This window comes from Leiobunum rupestre, chromosome 4 (assembly GCF_980474605.1).
Source record: "Leiobunum rupestre chromosome 4, qqLeiRupe1.1.hap1, whole genome shotgun sequence".
Lineage (NCBI taxonomy): Eukaryota > Metazoa > Arthropoda > Arachnida > Opiliones > Sclerosomatidae > Leiobunum > Leiobunum rupestre.
The window spans coordinates 47,961,983-47,981,672 of NC_143387.1; the positions used below are offsets into that span (position 1 = coordinate 47,961,983).

General features: G+C 39.2%; 1 protein-coding gene across 1 annotated transcript; it reads right to left on the reverse strand.

Annotated features, from left to right (window-relative positions):
* Positions 1-2,469: 2,469 nt before the first annotated feature.
* Positions 2,470-19,146, reverse strand: AstA (allatostatin A). The gene is made up of 2 exons (XM_090172964.1): positions 18,917-19,146; positions 2,470-4,034 (listed from the first exon to the last, which is right to left on the reverse strand). The coding sequence occupies exons 1-2, from the start codon at positions 18,922-18,924 to the stop codon at positions 2,924-2,926; spliced, it is 1,119 nt and encodes a 372-aa protein (XP_090029090.1). The 5' UTR covers positions 18,925-19,146; the 3' UTR covers positions 2,470-2,923.
* Positions 19,147-19,690: the final 544 nt, after the last annotated feature.

Genomic DNA, 19,690 nt, shown 5'->3' on the forward strand with positions numbered 1-19,690 from the left:
TTTTATAAATTTACAGAGGTTTATTTTACCCAAGGAATATAACTTCTGCGGATGTTTCCATAGCAGAATGACTGTGAAAAATGCCATGACCTCGGGCAAGAATCAAACCTACGACCTTTGAGTCCCGTTTGGAAAGCGTACACATATAGTGATGTAGTCAATTATCAGTATTTAATCAGCTATAGGCTAATACCCAAGGCACCACCTTAGGCCTTAGTCCTCAAGCGACTTTTAAAGCCATTAATTCAGGTGGCCGGGTTACAATGGATTTAAAAACATCAATTTGTTATCGTCCTTACTATTTTGAAGTAATTATAATGTTCTTCGCGAAAGAAGTGTAGTGATACCTAATTTCAGGTATTTGTATAATTATAAAAGAGATAATCAGGTAAGCTAATAATATAATAACATGCATGACTAGGCTTACTGACGAGTTTTCGTCGAATGAGGGTAGCGAGGCGCCAGAGTTTTTCTCGTGAGTTTTCCCGCTTTAAGACACGCCCGTTTCTACGAGCTTCATCACGGCCGTAAAAATCTTCCTTAGACATTCCAAGTGTATACCTATATAGTTTCCTGATATTACCTATTACCGTTAACCTCAACAAGTTTTTATGGAAGGGGAAACGGATGGACTCGGGGGAAAACCCCTTTCACCAGTGGGGAGAAGGAATTAATAATAATAATAATAATAATAATAATAATAATAATAATAATAATCAGCTAGGCTAATACCCAAGGCACCACCTTAGGCCTAAGTCATCAAGCGACTTTTGAAGCCTTTAATTCAGGTGGCCGGGTTACAATGCGTAGGAGGGTGGTGGCAAGCCCTGCATGCCACGTGATCGAGCCAACAGCTCCCTACACTAACTATTAACGTTAACCTCGACAAGTTTTTATGGAAGGGGAAACCGAAGAGCTCGGGGAAAAACCCCTTAAACCCCCTAATTGTTCCGAGTTTTTACCCAAAGCCACAAGCTGGGATCGAACTCGGCTCCTCTTGTTTCGAGGCGAAATGCTAACCACGGCGCCACTCCACCTTAATCGAACGGGTGGTTAATTTCGTTTTTAAATTGGTACGGCTCGTAAAATTGTTCAAGAAACTCGATTTTTACAGGCATCAGACGTAATTGCCCATACCTGTCTAATTGGACCTTAATTGATATAATATCCACAAAGGTTACTAAGGTATCGTTTAAGCTAAAATTACAGAATTAACTTAGCTTATAATGTATTCATGTTAACTATATCCTGGCAGCAAGAGGGTTGGACATAAAGATATTTTCTTAGTAATCAGCCTGACTAGTGAGTCTCCTATCTTAATTTAGTTTAGTAGTCACTGACTAGTGGGGGTAACAATGGGGGTATAAAAACAAGAAGGTCAGTCAACATTTTGTTTACCCGTCAGAATTAAAATAGGAATTTATTATCACACACGTTACATGACTTTGGCCGATCACAATTTTTTTTAATAAATTAAGATTGATTAATTAATGATAACGGCATATTCTCCATTATTTATAAATATTTAGGTAATTTTTCACTAGTCAAATAGTTCTTTTTATAATATAACCTTGGCCATCTTTTTGAAATGTTGCTTCCCCGCTTCAGCTGTGGATCCGTTTTCTCTCCCACTAAAGAGCTTATTCTTAGGCATTGGCTGAACTATTCCCGGGCAACATTTCAACAAGTTGGGCAAGCGTAAAGACATTTTATAAAATCAACTATTGACAAGTGAGCCCCCAGATTTCGATTAATTTTAGTTGTCAAATGCCGTGACTAGTGCCTTATGTCCAACCCTGGTTCCATCCCATCTTGTGGCACTGCGGGAAATTTCGGAAACAATCCTTCCTCGTTGAGTTATCTCCCTGCTGTTCAGAGCGGTTTTCCCACGAACTCTTCAGTTTTATCTTTCCATAAACATTTGCTGTGGCTAACCTATTGGAGTTTGAAAACCTTGTCGTTTTGATTGCAAATTTAAATGTTTCTTTTAAATAAAAAATAATATCTCCTCGATATTACTGCTTTCCGCAAATTATATTTTCCTCATATCTCTCTCGCTTCGCGAATTGTTTAATATTATGTCTGTCAATAAAATATAGAATCCTCTTCCATATCTTTAAGTTGTACTCGGTCCCGTAATAATTTTCAAACATGGCCTTTATTATTTCACAACCTATGTATATACAGAACTGTTTCAAATCTCTTCGTGAAAAATCTAACGTTTTTAAATTGTACTTCTTAAATCTTTAAAAATTCAAATTCCTTTAGATTTGTGGACGAGGCAATTGTTTTATTTCATTTTTGTTGAATTAAATCCAGTACTTTTACATTGATTTCTCTACTATTCTTCCGTGGTACATATACTGCAATTGTTTTTTAAATTTAAAACTTGAAAATTTCCATGTTTGGTTTATAAGGTATAGTTAGATATCTTCGATAGTTCCGTACTTAACAGAAAATAAAATCAAATTTTGTACTTTTAATATTTTTTTATTTAACAATTGAGAGAAAAATGGCGAACAATTTGTTTTTTTAAGTATTTTTTTAATAAATAAGAGGTATATTTAAGTAACGTTAATACGTAACTCTAATGACACAGATTTGATTGTCACCAATAAATAAACTTGGTAAATTTTAATTCGTATATTTTCAATAAGTATAAATAGGTTACGCGCACTTTAAACCGCCCAACGGCGCGACATTTGTAAAACCATGACCGAAAATAGATTGAAAAAAATACGAACAGAAATGTTTAAAAGTGACCCAAAAATTGGATAAAAAGTTAAACCCGCGACAGCGCAAATACCTTGAACCATAAACCCCGCGACAAAATAATTATTTTCGTATACTATATAGGTCGTCCGATTTAAAATGATATAAATATTGAATATTTGGTTTTTCTGAAAGAGGTCCATTCCCCGCTTTATTCTTCGAAATTGACCATTCGGTCAGCGTCGCTCTCCAAATCGGCGTTTCTTTTTCGTCTTCCGAGGCCGAAAGCGAATCGTTGGTCTTGTCCGCCAGCGCGTTTCCCCAGTCCGAAAGAAAAGCGCCTTTTCATGTAATCTTCAACTTCTTCGTGCGGAATCCGTTTCCCCAATCCGAAGGCGAAGCGACTGGAAGCGTCGTTGCCTCCTCTCTTGCCCAGCCCGAAGCTGAAGCGACTGCTTCCGTCTCCGATTTCTCTTTTGCCCAAGCCGAAAGCGAATCGTTGCTGGTCATCTGCCGGTCGTTTGCCCAAACCGAAAGCGAATCGTTGCTGGTCATCTGCCGGTCGTTTGCCCAAACCAAAAGCGAATCGTTGCTGGTCATCCGCCGGTCGTTTGCCCAAACCAAAAGCGAATCGTTGCTGGTCATCCGCCGGTCGTTTGCCCAAACCAAAAGCGAATCGTTGCTGGTCGTCAGCTGGTCGTTTGCCTAAGCCGAAAGCAAATCTGGAATGGTCGTCTGGGCCTCTTTTACCCAATCCGAAGGCGAACCGACTCTGATCTCCCGGTCCCGCTCGTTTCCCCAATCCGAAAGCGAACCTCGATTGGTCCCCGGGACCGCGTTTACCCAACCCGAAAGCGAATCTGGAATGGTCTTCGAGGCCCCTTTTTCCCAGGCCGAAAGCGAACCTCTGTTCGTCGAGCCCTCTTTTGCCCAAGCCGAAAGCGAACCGGCTTCCGGTGCCTTCCTCTTGGCCTCTTTTGCCGAGACCAAACGCGAAACGACTGCCCTCGCCTCCGGAGCGCCGGAATCTCTCGTCCGGTTCCGTGTCTTCCGTGTCGTCGTCATCATCTTGTTCTTCCTCTTCCGGAGATCTCTTTCTGCCCAGTCCGAAACTGTACACCTGGCCTCCTCTTTTGTCCTGCACGTCCGCCAGGACAATCTCTCCGGGATCTTGGCGCTCCGTCGTGGATTGATGGCCGCCACCTTCGATGGGTTCCGCATCCAGTTGAGTGGAATCGACCAATGGGAATACGGCGTTGATGACTACGTGGATGGTCAGAGCGTACAGCAATATGGATCGCTTACAACACCAATCTCTCCCTCTGAAACAAAAAAAGCAAAAACCGCATTCAATCTTTGCGCACTCAATTTCTTTCCTTATCTCGTATCTTTGAATGATATATAACATTACACGCGTGTTAGCCTTAATTAATTGGGCCTTAATTTATTTAACCTTCATTAAAGTAGTCCCGTTACGATATTGTGGTAACGTTATTATCTTTACTACCTATTATTGAACAACGTAATGCGATAATATATAATTTAGTCCCCTGACTATGACTGTAATTTTGAAATTCAATATACAGGTTTTAGATATAGTTTTAGCCGGGTTATAGATGAGGCTTACTATTAATGAGCATAATCTATTTTGGGAGTAACATCGATCAGGTTGCGTCACCCTATACGTTTCATTAGGGTCAGTTATCAATAGTTTTCTAGGTAATAAAGCAAAATCAGAAGCCATAAATGAGACCGGTTATGAAGACTTTTGGTACTTTAATAGAACCTCCCTGAGAACGACTGATATATTGCTCAGTTTCTTCCGAGCGCGCCTTTTGTTTGAAAAAGAATTGGCGAAATCCCGCATTTTCCAATATACCCTGAACTTTTTCCATTACGGCCGACTCTACGTAAGGATTCTTTTAGAAAAAGAACCGCTTCTAAGAATATTAGCCCAACAAAGACCGCTTGCCCCATTGCTGTGACCTACAGAAAACCATTTTGCTCCATTTCGAATCGATCAATTTCATATTTTGAAAAGCTATTTAAGATATTTATGAGGGGGGTAATTTGATACAAGCGAGTACCGTTACCAAAACAGTCTCCCTCATTGCTGTCATTGGCTCGCGCAACTAGTTTACCATCATAATACTCGGGACCACTCTAGATATATTTAGATTAGTAATTTTCTACATCCTAGCAGTCTTTTCATAAACCTTTTTTTCATAGTACCTTGAAAGTTATTCAAACGCATTTTTAAATGGTAAGCTTAACGTTAATTGAAGTCATGGTCTTCGCTCGGGAAGAGGGATTGTGAGCAAATGAGACTTGACTTTCGAAACTAACGAGTAAGTGTGTTACGCTTTTCGCGAGTCACCAGCGTCAGATTCTATTAGGCCAGATACCCCATTACCACGCCACCTAAACTAAAAACTAATAATCAGCAAGGCTAATACCCTAGGCTCTAGGGTGGTTCCCCTTCGGCGTTTTGCCTTCTCAAAACTTTCTATAAATTCCATTTGCGTGGCTTTCAGGTAGCTGTCTTGAAAAATATTCGAAAACAAACGTCTTTATCCGCGAGGGGGGTACACGACCTCTTAGAAAAGCGTTCGAAGGCCGGCCGATTCTAAATTGAATTTTGTCCATCTCTCGGGCAATCCTCTAAAAGCACGCTGGTTTTAAAATATTCGAGAATGAAATTTGAGCCAGCAGATTTACGCGACTCGGAAATCAGATTATTCATCCAGTGGCGCGCTCTATCGGGCGGACGCGGGACTAGCGAAAGGACGGAGAAAGCAACACGTGAAATAATACCGTTAAGCCAAAACCCCGTAAACACTAAAATGTGATTACTGGCCGCGAGAGGGTTTCGTATCGGTCTTCGGATCCGGAGAACCTCGAGACTTGGCAGTTCGTTCTTGGCGGGCCTTGAGAGGCGACTGTTCAGGGCGACTCGCTCTTCGCGGCCAACTGCCAACTGCGAGGGATCCGTCGAGGAACGGATATAAGCCTATTTCCCTCGTGTACATTAATTCGCTCTCAAACTAAATCTAAAACGTTATGCAAATTGCGTTAAGAGTGGGCGCTCCGAATCTGACGTGTCTGTCGGACGGAGAATGTCTACGTTTAAATTAAGACGCGAAGCCATTTTTCTTTTCGGGTGCCACCGCTAAAATACGAAAGAGGTTCCCGAGGGTTGAAATAATAACTTTCAAAAAAGCAACATTGAATCAATGCGGAATGTCCGCCTCACCACGATATTATTTGGCTCGCTAGTTATTCCTTCCGGCGTTAACGCTCCGAGATTTACATTTCCGATGCGCGCTCATTTTAAATTCGGTTTCTCTAGAGAGAGAGAGAGAGAGAGAGAGAGAGAGAGAGAGAGAGAGAGAGAGAGAGAGAGAGAGAGAGAGAGAGAGAGAGAGAGAGAGAGTCGACAAATATGGCTCGAATTTAAGATTATTAATAAGGTGGTTCGGATAATTTTTTATCAAGCGTGAAAATATATAAACGGCTCTCTATTTGTAGGAATCATTAATTACTCGCTAGTTTGAGCTGATTTGCATAAATCGGAGACGTCTTTCAAAAATTGAGCCTGCCATTCAAATTATTAATAGATTCATCTCTATACTAAAGTTTTAGGCGAACCTTTTACGAGCAACTTTCAAAACCGAGTTGCGAGACTGATTTGATTAAGAATATTTAAATGAATATACAATATCAAAGAGTTATTATATTTGGAAAAGGTTTTACGGTAAAAATAATTAAATATCAAACAGATAGTTTTCGTTTCCATTTAACAAAAACGCGAAATTTTCAATATTGGGAATTTTCTAAAAGGGCGCTTTGTATATTATTGTAACAAAATGCTCGTCCTAAAACTCCATTGGTCAATAATTGAGCTTCACAAATTAATGAAATTAGAAACGGAATACCTCAAATTTTTCAATAAAAATGTTCAATAATCCTTTTGAAAGTAAAAGGTTCTGAGAAACTTCGAGACTTCAAAACGTCTTAGTTCTACGACGTTGCTAAGAATAAGCTGGAGCATGGTATAATTAACTAACAAGTGATGTTCCACAGCCGTAGAAAACTCGCCAAAGCGAATGTTAGCAACTGTTCCAAAATAATTTTAGCCGCGCATGCGCAAATCACCTTTTTACCGATACAACCGGATACAAATTTTGATTTTTTTCCCGCTTGTCTCGGTTTGAAAACCGACTGCAACCACCCGTCCACGTGTGTTTGTTTGAATCGGTAAAAATTAAATTTCCGCTATTGGCGCTTTTCGCTGATAAGTGGCGTTCGGAGCAGGCAACTTCGATATTTTTGAGCCCGTGGAACATCCCTAAGTTAATTAATCCATGGCTGGAGAGAAATATTTTGGGAAATGGAAACGACTGAAAATTTGATACATTGACGTCTTTCGCTCAACAGTCTTTCCAAAAATAGGTCTCAATTATAGACGTATCATATAGACTATGAGACTGCTTTTTAGAAGAATTTTTTAATAGAAAATGGGAGGATCCTTAATGATACGCCATTTTGGGGAACCGGGAAGAAACTTAAGATTTTAATAGCGTCGGAAAAGAGATGGAAAGTAACGCGCTTAATCCCGCCCGATAACGGGAAGTAAACGCTCCCTAAATCGCTAGAGGGCGTTTTGTTTCGCTTCAAGCTTACCAGCTGAAGCCATTAAACCCTTATCTACTCGGGTACGCTAGCCCCATCTACGAACTGGAGGCTGAACTGAAAAAACTTTAACGCGAAACACGGTCGCGTTCGTATTAGATCGCTTTCTAATATTGACGTGTTTTTCTCTCTCTCTTTAAAGCGTGTTTAGAAGAGAGACTTAATTACCCTCAAAGGCACGCCGTCTTCTCACCTTTGCGGAAGAAAGTTTCTGGTCCGTAATCGATTTTTAATGTTCGCTAATGCAGTTTCAAGGGCCGAGAGTCGATTCTGTTTCTTTTGCTTTAAGAATCGCGATTACAGGGGTCATTGCGAACCTAGTTTAAAAAAATCGCCGAATGTCGAAGCGTGTTTGTTTTTCGTAAAGTTATTGACGTTTGGTATTTATAGGTGAATTTCTAATCTATTATTAAGATTTTTCTTTTTAAAAAAAATTGGACATTTTGAGAAATGAGCGTTTAAATATTATTCGCAATCCGAAAAGATTGATCCCAAATTTGGTCGAGCAATTTCCCCGAACCCGTATCGGGTCTTCAACCCTTTGTACCCTCATCCCAATAATAAATTTTCGGTGAGAAAGTGGATTTGGAATACGTTTTGTCAGGTAAAACTAGAAGAATAATGATTAAACGAAGGCATTCAGCGTCCTTATTCCGGCGAATCTTCCGTCAGCCCTCATGGACTCTCGACATCAACCCTTTTTTACTGGTTTTTTCTCTCCAAATTTAGGTATACGTTTAATCTCGATCGCTACAGCCTAATTTTGCAAAGTAGTGCCTATTTCAGATGGCTTGTCAATTTTGCTTGACAGGCTAAATTCCGGGGATTTTTCGTCTTCAGAGGACCTTGTGGGTAAGGATGACACTCGGCGCACCATGCTCGCCGTTGTCACGTCATTGTACCGCCATTCGCGAGCAGTCCAGCTTCGCGTGGAGAGTTAATCGACTGCGCGATAACTCTGTACCCGAGCTTTCAATTCCCCCTCGAGACGTTTTCCGATATTGGTTTTTCTGCCAAGCTTTTAGGGTTTACAAAATAAATATAAATACCGTACTCGTGTTCGATAAATTAAATAGGACGTTTTGGAAATTTAATTACGAGTCATATTAAGAATGTATTTATTTTCGCTGGCAAAATTAATCAAGGGGAGGAGCGGAGAAAATGTCAGCGGTGTTCTTCGGGGAAACGTCAGTTTTGTGGAACTGTTTTGATTGGCTGCAAAGCGAGGGGTCGGACATTTGACCAAATTCAGTACAAAAATTTCGAAAAAAAAAACACAAATCGAAAATCCAGGAATTTTACTCCCATAGATTGTATATGACAAATCCACATTAAAAAATCAAAATCCTACCCCCTCGCCGCCAAGCTAAAATTTACCTCGCCAAAATCATTATTCTAAAGTGTAAATGAATAAATTCTTGGTCATACATAAAGGGAAAAGATAACTCAATGTTACCCGAGATGAAAAGAACTTAACAGTTTTCTGGTGGAGGTAAAATTTCAAATGTAAAACGTAACCAACCATTGAACGTTCCGAGAACCCGAACCTACTTTATTGATTACATTGATAGCGGTTGAGGTTTAAGGGGGAAGACTACAGTGGCCATTGTCTACTTTCGCGCTATTTCAAGCTGAACTCTTTTAATTTGGTATTTTAACTTCTAATTGATATTAAAGTGTAGAACAGCCTCTTGTTTAGTGAATAAAATAATTTTGACAATTTTAAATTTATAAGTAATTAAGTTATTATTACGTTTTAATTCGGACCCCCGGAGCCAAACTACCCTTTTAGTTATGACCTTATATCTTGTTAACTATTAATATTAGAATTCACAAAATTATTTTAAGCACTAGAGGAAGGTTTAGCCTAATAAGAAAAATATAATTCAATTATATAATTATTCAAACAGAAACGTTCAGCTTGAACGAAAAAGAGGCTTTTACTGCATTCTTCCCCCTTAAGTAGTGTTGTTAATTTTCCGGAAAAATAACTAAAAAATTTTGCGGATCCGAATTGCGGTAAATTTCGAAAAAATGAGGTGAGAACGTAGCTTTATTTAAATTTGCAAACAATATTAGACTAATCATGGAATTAACACTTTTTTTATATTTTTCGGAAAAATACGGGTCTCCCGGAAAAAAGGTCTCTGTCATTTTCCGCGGAACATTTTCCGACTTACAACACTAGATTTAAGTAAATATGGATACGTAATTCATAACGAAAATTCCCGCGAAAAAAACGCGAATTGTAGCGTTTTCTACGTATTATATTTTAATTGATTCAACCCTGTGTACTGGTAGCGGTACCTTTCGTTTCTATGGTTATTCCCAGATTTTTTCCAAGAGAGCCGTTTATTTCTAACGTATAGAGAACGAAGCTAATGGTCCAGCGCCGACCTAATGAGCCTCTAAGTCGTCGCGACATAGCATTCTTGCCATTTCGACTAGAAAACCGAAACCCATAAAGACGGGGAAGAACGACAATTAAGAATTTGAAATTTGACTTATTTTTTTTATAGTGGTTCCAGCAACCGGGTTGCGTCCTTCGACGACTTCAACCGATATTATTCTTTGTAGCGTTTGGAAACCATCCAAAATTACATTTCGCCGTCGAAAGAGATAGAACTCTCCCGAAATATGCGGCCGAAAGTAAATTGGAAACTCGCTTGAAATTTAAATGTCGCGTTAAAATATTTTCACCAAACGAGAAACCAGGCGAAGCTAAGACGTCATTTGCTCATTTCCATCAAGAGCCAATTGGTAAATTTCTCATTGTTTGGTCATCCCATTATAGCCCCCTTATCCGAAACGCTGGCGGGAGTTTAGTTTCTTCCTCGAAGCTAAACGCCAGTTTACCTGAATTTCGTCGATATATGCAAATATCATTCCCCAAATCGCCAGTCTCGCGTTGATATCGCCCGCCAAAGCAAGAATTATTCCATTTTAGCGAAATATTATTCTTAGCAGGCGTGACTTCTAAATATATATATCGTCAAATAGCGATGCCCTAATCGATTGCCGCCAAATAATAATTTCCTAAAATTAGGGAAGTCGATTATTATTTAAATTAAAACACGCGTCTTTAAAACGAGCTAGTGAAGGGTTTTACGTACCGTAATTTATTCGCAATTTTAAGTACAATATCGTCTAAGGACCCCTGACCTTTCAAAGACATAAAAGCCGTTAAATTTTGACAAAGTCTTAGAGAATGTATTTATTTGTTTGTAATAATGTTGAGCGCATTATGTAAGAGTACTTTCCCGAACGTCTGGCCTTTCTACCTGAATTATTAATTTGAAATCCATTAAGCGTATTTTGTTCGGTAAAAATATTAAAATAATATTTCCTACGGTTTCAAAGAAAGGTCGAAGAATACGATTAATAAACAGGATTTAAAGATATATATATATATATATATATATATATATATATATATTAAATCCTGTTTATTAATCATAATCTTCGACCTTTGAAGGGCTTGTCACCACCCTCTTACGCAGTTTAACCCAGCCACCTGATTTAAAGGCATTAAAGATATCTAGATGACTTAGGTGCATTGGGTATTGGCCTAGCTGATTATTATTATTGTTAACACAAATTAATTTAAAACTAATTTTATAAGACTGCCTAAAACTCTTTTTACTTATTTTTGTAATTTACTTTTTAACTTATCGAACATAAAACAAAATACAAAGACGTTTCTAATCTTGACCTTTAAATGTACGTTTCGCAAACTCCGAGAAACTTTGAATATCAATGTCTCGCGGCGTGAACTGGCTCGAAAATTCTCACCTCCAAAATTTATAAATAAATAAATACGCATATACGTATATATGAACATTTACGGCCCTTTAATGTTTTAAATTAAGTTTGGCAAAAGACCGGCGGCGATTCGGAGAGTTTCCGTCGTAAAAATCTTATCCGCGCAATGAGACCACACTCGTCTCAAAAGTGAAATGTCTCGGTGAATAATTCGAATTGCCCCTTAGACACGACGACAGTCTGCGTAGACTATCATTTCTCGCATTGGCTAGAGCAACACCATAATACTCGGGACAAGTCTAGATATACTTTGAGGGGTAATTTTAGACGTCCTAGTACCGTTACCTAGACAGTCTACATAGCTTATACCCTCATTCCTGGAATTGGCTATTACAACTAGTTTACCACTATTATTCCCGGTACCACTCTAGATATATTTTAAGGGGTAATTTGAGACGTCCTAGTACCGTTACCTAGACAGTCTACATAGGTTATACCCTCATTCCTGGCATTGGCTATTACAACTAGTTTACCACTATTATTCCCGGTACCACTCTAGATATATTTTAAGGGGTAATTTGAGACGTCCTAGTACCGTTACCTAGACAGTCTACATAGCTTCTACCCTCATTCCTGGCATTGGCTATTACAACTAGTTTACCACTATTATTCCCGGTACCACTCTAGATATATTTTAAGGGGTAATTTGATACGTCCTAGTACCGTTACCTAGACAGTCTACATAGCTTATACCCTCATTCCTGGAATTGGCTATTACAACTAGATTATCACCATTATTCCCGGTACCACTCTAGATATATTTTAAGGGGTAATTTGAGACGTTCTAGTACCGTTACCTAGACAGTCTACATAGGTTATACCCTCATTCCTGGCATTGGCTATTACAACTAGTTTACCACTATTATTCCCGGTACCACTCTAGATATATTTTAAGGGGTAATTTGATACGTCCTAGTACCGTTACCTAGACAGTCTACATAGCTTATACCCTCATTCCTGGAATTGGCTATTACCACTAGATTATTATCGGTAACACATTTGAGACGTCCTAGTACCATTACCAAAAAATTCAATCCAAGAAAAAATCGATCGCCAATATAGCAACGTTTAAACTGTCCGTCGTCCTTACGTAGAAACTTTTAAACGAACGTCGATATTATTTTGCGGTATACAAAAAGGGTAGGGCATATATTTAATAAGGGCAGATGTAAAATTCCCACGTTAAAAGAACCGCGAGCCCTCGAAACCCTGGGTTGTCTCTGATCTTGTCAGTTGTTACGTGGGAAATTTATCGTTCGGAGAAATCGTCCAGCTTAGAATCTCTCCGGGGACGCGACAGGCAGCGTATTGAATTCGGAGACGTCATCGTTCGTAGCCGGGCCTATATAATGGAATATCGGGAAGCTTCATTTCGAAATATGTAATTTGTACAAACATTGGACAAACAAATAGCAACCGGGTCAAAGAATGGACGAAAATCTGGCCTTGATTTTCAATGACTCGTTTGGATTTTCCTTCTTTCGTTAAATCAAAAATTATGTAAATTTTATCCCAATCGTTGTTTGATTAACGACAACCGTGTAATTTCGGTTCTTATGGAAGATTGCTAATCCATATCGTTAGTATCCATTTTTGAGGGACGTTACGTATCAGGTCAGGGAATTCCGACCATAGAGCGAAGGAGATCCCAAAGGCTGAATAAAGACTATTTGCAGTTCAGTCGCGCTAAACCCAATACCAAACTATAACTTAAGCAATTGGAAACGCAAATTTATTTCGTTTGTCTTGAGAGTGAGTAAACTTCGAAGACAAAACTTACGCACCGCGTGCGTATTTGGAAATCTACTAAACAAACACAGACGTTACAAACGGTTATACAGATACGAAGTTGTGTGGGGAAAAGACTACAAATACCCATAAAGAATACGCAAAATTATACAATTTCCGAGCATTTGGATAAAGTGGCTAATATATCACACCCACGTACCATGTAGGGTCACAGAGAACAATTTACTATTCGATACTATTCTTCGAACCAGCATGATAAAACCCAACACTCGTTACCATTAAAATAAGAAATAAGATCTTAGTTAATTTGGATGCAAATTGACTCGGAAGTTACGATAAATAAATTTTACTAATAACCAAAAGGGAAGTGGCGATATAGAGGCAAATCAGCTGCTAGGCAAAGATCAAAGGTCAGAATGTATTAAAATTCCCCCTAATTTGTAAAATTACTTTCGATCTTTTAATACCAGCTTTCTTAATGTATTTTTAAATTAGTTACTAATTAAATGAAATTTATATTTATTTGAACGGTTATAGTTCGCGTAAACTATCGCGTTTATTTTATGGAATGTAAACTTCAACGAAACTGGCTCGTAAAGCAATGAGCAAATATTTCGCGTAAAATTCTACGACCCTAACGCTCCTAAGTACGAGTAATGCGGAAATAAATTTAAATACATCAGTTTAAAATGTAAATTAAATTCAGACAGAACAGTTACAAATTTTTTGTAAATTTATCAAATGCTCGGGAAAGTTAAAATTTCCATTAAAATTAGCAATTAGAAAAACCGAAATGAGGCGGATGATGAAAGGTGAAAAGGGACACTCCGTAAATTATCCAGAGACTGCGAAGAGTCGTAAGTGACTTAGAGGAAACGTATCGGCCGTCCAAAGTCTCTTTAAGCTTTAGTATAAAACGCGTAAAGCGACGAAGGGGAAAAGAGGTGCGGACGGACCAACGAAGCGACGCGCGCTCTTCAGGCTGTACTAAAACTTTAATCGCGTTCCCTCTAGCATTAAAACTTAAAGAAGATAGGACGAAAGCCTCCGGGTCTCGCTGCATAATTGAAAGAAGCCACCCACGCTGCTCGCGAGAGTTTTGGGAAACTCGGAATGACCTTTCAACTCTCGTTCTCCGATATAAGGACAGATCACGCGGGTGGAAAATATAGTCTACTTCTCGCTTCGATAGGTTTTAAGGGAGTTGAAGAGGCTCATAACATCGCGTGACGCGTTTTACGGTTTCGACTTACCAACTTGTTCCCAATTGAAAGTCAAAACGTCATCCGAAAAGATCGACAGTTACAGCGCTCGTAAAAAGCGAATGGTCTCGTGGTAAAATCTTGCCATTATTGTCATAAACATAATTACGCGATTCGTTCTATATTTTATCGGTGATTCTTCCCTGGGCAGGTGTCGTTCCATTTTTTTGATGTTCGATACTAACAAGGAGACATCCCGAAGTGTAACCCACCGATTTTGTTCAAACTCGGGGGATTGGTAGCCCTTCATGTATCATGAAAAATCCTAAAGGGAATTTATTCAATGGGCAACCGTTTTGCCATGGCAACGAAAAATGTTTTTGACAACAAAATATTTAAATTTTCCCATTGAAAATAACATGGGATTTTGACCTCAAATTGATCAAAAGTTGATCAGTTTTGAGGTTTTTTTTTGTCAATTTTTATCTATTTTTTCTATTTGTGGCATTTTCGAATTTTTAAATTTGTTAAAATGTTTCACAGGGGGGGGGGCTAGGAATCGGTCTGAATCCCATGTTATTTTCAATGGGAAAATTTTTTGTTGTCAAAAATATTTTTCGTTGCCATGGCAAAACGGTTGCCCATTGAATAAATTCCCTTTAGGATACCAATCCCCCGAGTTTGAACAAAATCGGTGGGTTACACTTCGGGATGTCTCCTTGTAAGTAACATCCGCCAAACCGCTGAACCTCATCCAATATTAATTTAACGTAAAACTGAAATAAAATAGAAACAGAACTAAGAGAAAGAAAATGAAGCTAACAGCGTTTTGGGCGCTTTTTCTTTAGAGAAGCGTAGAACGGCGAAACGAACGAAATGAAAACTAAACGGGATTTATCGCCATTAAACCTATTAGACTAAGTGGATTTGTCGGCGCGAGGAGGTGTCGCTCTCGTCGGCCAGCGGCCCTTAATCAAGGAGCTTAAAAAGGAACCAGCAATTTTCGTAATTACCAGGAGAATCCAATTAAATCAGTGCAGAGGCCAGCTTAGCTAGAGCTCTGTCGGCCTCTTTGCCAGCGAGAAAAACGCGTCCTACGAGGAAACGTATCGGTGAGCCCAACCGAAATGTTGTTATTTCGTACACGGCTCCTAATGGATCAGTGCACCACCGACTATTAATAAGCATCCTCTTTTAATAAATAGTCGGGGAAATACCCCAAAAGTATCGAGGCTTTAACGTCGAAAGCCCCTTAGAAGGAATAAATTAGTCGAGCTGCCTTTTTGATTCATCGCGGAGCTATGAAGCCGCCCGGATCATTAAGTAGCGCTACTAAAGAAGGCGATAAAAGCCGCCCAGTTGCGGAAAACTACGCTCGACCCCTCCTTAAATCCAGGTATAAATCAAGAAGCCCGCGATCTGCCGCTTTAAACCGAATTACGCGGCTCTTCAAACGTATTGGTGGCAGTGTAAATCAGTTAGCCAACTTATTCGAGATTTTGTCGCCGCCTGACGCTATAATATCATCGAATGATATCATAAATATCAGGAGATTTTCAAGTAATCTGTCTAATCCTACAAACGTGATTAAATCCTGTTAATTCGTCATTCATATTACGCTGTATAAATAGTGATTATAATCGGAATAATGCTGATTAATAGTTAAGGGATTTTCCGAGTTAGTCTGTCTCGTATATGCGATATTCTGCCGTACCAACAAATCCCTTTTCGAATTACGGATAACACGTAAATCTCGCCACTTTATCAAAGGGGGCGTGGATAGAAATAGCGTTGATTATGGATTTAAGGAATTAAAAGAAATTTTAATGAGGCAAAAGTTAGCTAATTTCAAATGCGTATTACGCGTGTAGTTTCAAGAATTGATTTACAACTTTCTTAGCTAACTAGTAAGAATCTCGTAAGCTGACTGAATTTAATTTAAAAATTAAATTAAAAATTAAACTGAATTAAATAAAATCTTTTGTTTAATTCATTTGTCGTTTAAATTAAAATTTATATTTCGCCGCCTCTCCTCTCCTTAAAATTTCGAATGTTTGTTTCTCCGTGAACAGCGGTGTATTGCTATTGGAACACTTCTACAGGCGTTGGTAGGCGAAGATTAGGTCTAGGATCGACGCCCGAGGGGATAGACTCGAAACTCGGCGACGTTTCGAATTATTTGAACATTTTGATTGGCAACATACCAACCCAATACGCGAGGACAATGAGAACGAGGCTCGAGTGAATGATACACTTGACACATGTCGACTTAATTTAAAACGTGCCAATTCGCGGAAATGCTGAATCGACCTTTAAAAGGACATCTATTAAATTACGGCAAGCAACTTCTCTAAACTCGGCGCGTGCTGATTTATTTGCAATTTCAATTAGAGATTAAAACCTATCGCCCACCGGCATTCGATGACCTCTCCGGCCTACCTTCCAGTGGTCATTCTCGGAAAAGTTCGACGACCACCCACTCTATTATTAACTACAACCTATTAACCCGATCGAACAAAGTTTCGGTCGTTCCTTAAACTAGAGAAGTATATAAGACCGTGGGAGGGGGGGGGGGTTCGAAGATGGGGCTTGAAAGTAAATCCAATTATAATCACTTCGATTGATTTAGTTTAGGTCCAAGAAAGCGTGCTTGACCTTATAAATTTGGCAAATTCGTTGGGACGAAATGGAAGCCGAAGACGCACTCATTGTGATAATCCTAAGTCTTGGAAATTTCAAACGCCTAGACGTGTACCGCTTTTGTCCAAATTTCTAGAAATCTATTTTACTGACTAATAATTGAGCGATTGTTAAAATATTCCTTAATCGCGAAACGTCAGATATGCCAGCGCTTCACAAAGAGTTTTAAAAGGTACGCTTGAAGTGGTTCAAATTCAGGAATCTTAATAAAGAATTGGGTTTACCATAAAAGTTATCAAAATGTATGTTATTCTTCCTGCGTGGACGAGGTTATACAGATTAGCCCGACGGTAGAAAACGGACAGGGATAACGTGTGGGCTAAACAGTCTGCGCACTATAAAGCTACGATTACAGTCCTATACGTATTTTTTTATGGTGCGCGATAAACCTACCTGCATTCGATAACCCTTAGAAAAAAATCAAGGAGCGTACGCAGATTTTTGTAAAATACAAATTTCCGTGGCGTTAGAGTGAAACGTATTCTTGAAATGATGGAACAATTTCGTTAGAGATTGGAATTTTACAGTGAAGCCGCCATAATGGTAGACAAGGTATGCTATGGTCTACCTTGAAATTATAAAGGTCACCCTTAAATTCTACAAAAGGGGTCCCAAAATATTTCAATATAAGCGAAAACATTTAGGGATTATCTTTTAAATTCCATAAAATTATGAGAAAATGATTACAGGAAGCAAAGATATAGAAATTTCGAGTATGAATCACACCATTTTGCTCGCATTAGAAAGCAAAAAGGGGCCCCAAAATCTCTCTAAGGGCCCAAAAAATAAATACAGTGGGCTCCCTCCTATATTTGGACCATTTTACCCGAAACTTTCTAGCACCGCCACTGATGTCAAGCTCGGGCAAAAATCAACTTTCCCATTCTTCGGGTGATTTTGGAGGTGAATTACTCCTATACAAACACGAAAATTGAAATATAGCCATAAGCAAAATGTTTATACCATATCTAACTCAATCCACGTCACCTCAATTTTTTTAACCGTAAATTTGGTTCCTACAAAATGTTGATAAACGAAATTTTGTGGTCGGCATCTTACGGGATTTTTTTTAGTCCCGGACTTCAATTTAACGCGGAATTTATGTTTGTCGCGGAAACTATATACGAAAAAGAAATATAGATTTCTACGCTCCTTAGTATTTCAAGCACGAAATTTCAGTTTGTAGGCTAGCACGGCTGAAAGAGAAGTTAACAAAAGAGTTGACTAGGTTTATACATGATATATATCTATATTTACCCGTGAAATAGTGTGGGCTAGAGCTCTGGGTTGAGATATAACGTAACGCACCGTAATAACTCGAGAAAATTGGAAAGCGCATGAGGGTAATTAAGTTAGATTAACGTATAAGGGCTTTTATATCGACGTAACATCTTAATTGAGCTTGCAACGCGTAACATTACGGCTTTAGGTACGACTAAATTATCAAAGTATATGCAAATCAAGGGTGCGATGGTACGGGCGTCAGCTATCATTCCTCTGCTCAATTAATTCTTGGCCTAATTCTCCAAAATCACTTAACCGTTAACGTTGGTGCGTCGAATTCCTAAGCGCTCAGTAGCTTTTAATATTAAGTCTTATGATAAGCGGTGGTATTATTGTTAAAAATGAGACGCCTAAAACTCGTTAGAACTAAAAATCAATTTCGTGAATTATTTCGCGTCGTTTACTTCTTTGAAATTGAATTTAATTAATGAACTGACCAAATTTTCACATTTAAAACCAAATCGCCAAAATAGGTTAGGAGAGCTTTCCCTTTATTAAAAGGCGAGTTCAAAGGTCAACCTGAAAATGGCGCTAGCCATCAAGGCGTTATAACGTAGTATTTTAGGACTAGTCACGCAAATCCTGAAAGGTTCTAGACAAATACCAAATTCAGAGGCAACAGTCGTTATTCATCAACTACTAAAACCTATTGACTACCTTTAATGAGGGAAAACTACGAGGAAATTAAAACTCAAATTGCACCAAAGTGACGAGTTTTAATAGATAAAACTACTCTCCTAAGAAAAGTATCTTACCTGGCCATGACAGTGGTATTCGTCAGAAGACGGGCGACTTAGAAATGAAGATATTTTTAAGAGTCACTTTTCGCGGTCCGAAGACGGTCGTTCTTTTGGCGACAGTAGTTGGGCTTGGGTGCAGTTGAATGGTTCGATGGTCGAGTAATTGAATCGCGGGTCCGTAGGGTCCGGAGAGAGGGTCACCTATCGCTGTCCCTTCGCTCAAAAACAGTCGCTCTCTTCTGATCAAGTGAAAGCCTTTCCGAGGTTCCCGCCGTTTATAAAGTTCCGAGCGGGAGGCGCGCGCCGTGACGTCACGCCTCCCTTTCCACCAATGGCGCTTCCGCATCCACCGTATGAAGAGCGAAACACCGATTGCGCGGCGGAGGGGGGGTCTCATTCTCCGCTTTCACCCAGTTACACTTTTTCCGAGACTGACTGAAGTACGGGTACCTCAATCAGCAGGTGCTAGATGCGCGAGCCCATATTGAATCCAGTTAAATATTCAACTCTGGCGCTTTATCAGAGTTGGAAGAGAGAAATTGGATCGCGTCGCCAAGATGTAGGCGCTCCTGGTTATTTAAGACGCAAAAAGTTTTATTTTTCGTTCGTTCTCGCGCCGCAGAAATAAGAATTTGGCGGAAGACTGGTCTCGGGCACACGTAGCGTCGGAGCGAGTGTTCGAATAGCAATTGGATATTAATTGAATTTGGAAGCTTGACTTTTCCACGGTCTCGGCAAAAGACTGAATAAATAAACCGTTAGATGGCTTAATCGCGCGACGTTTACAAA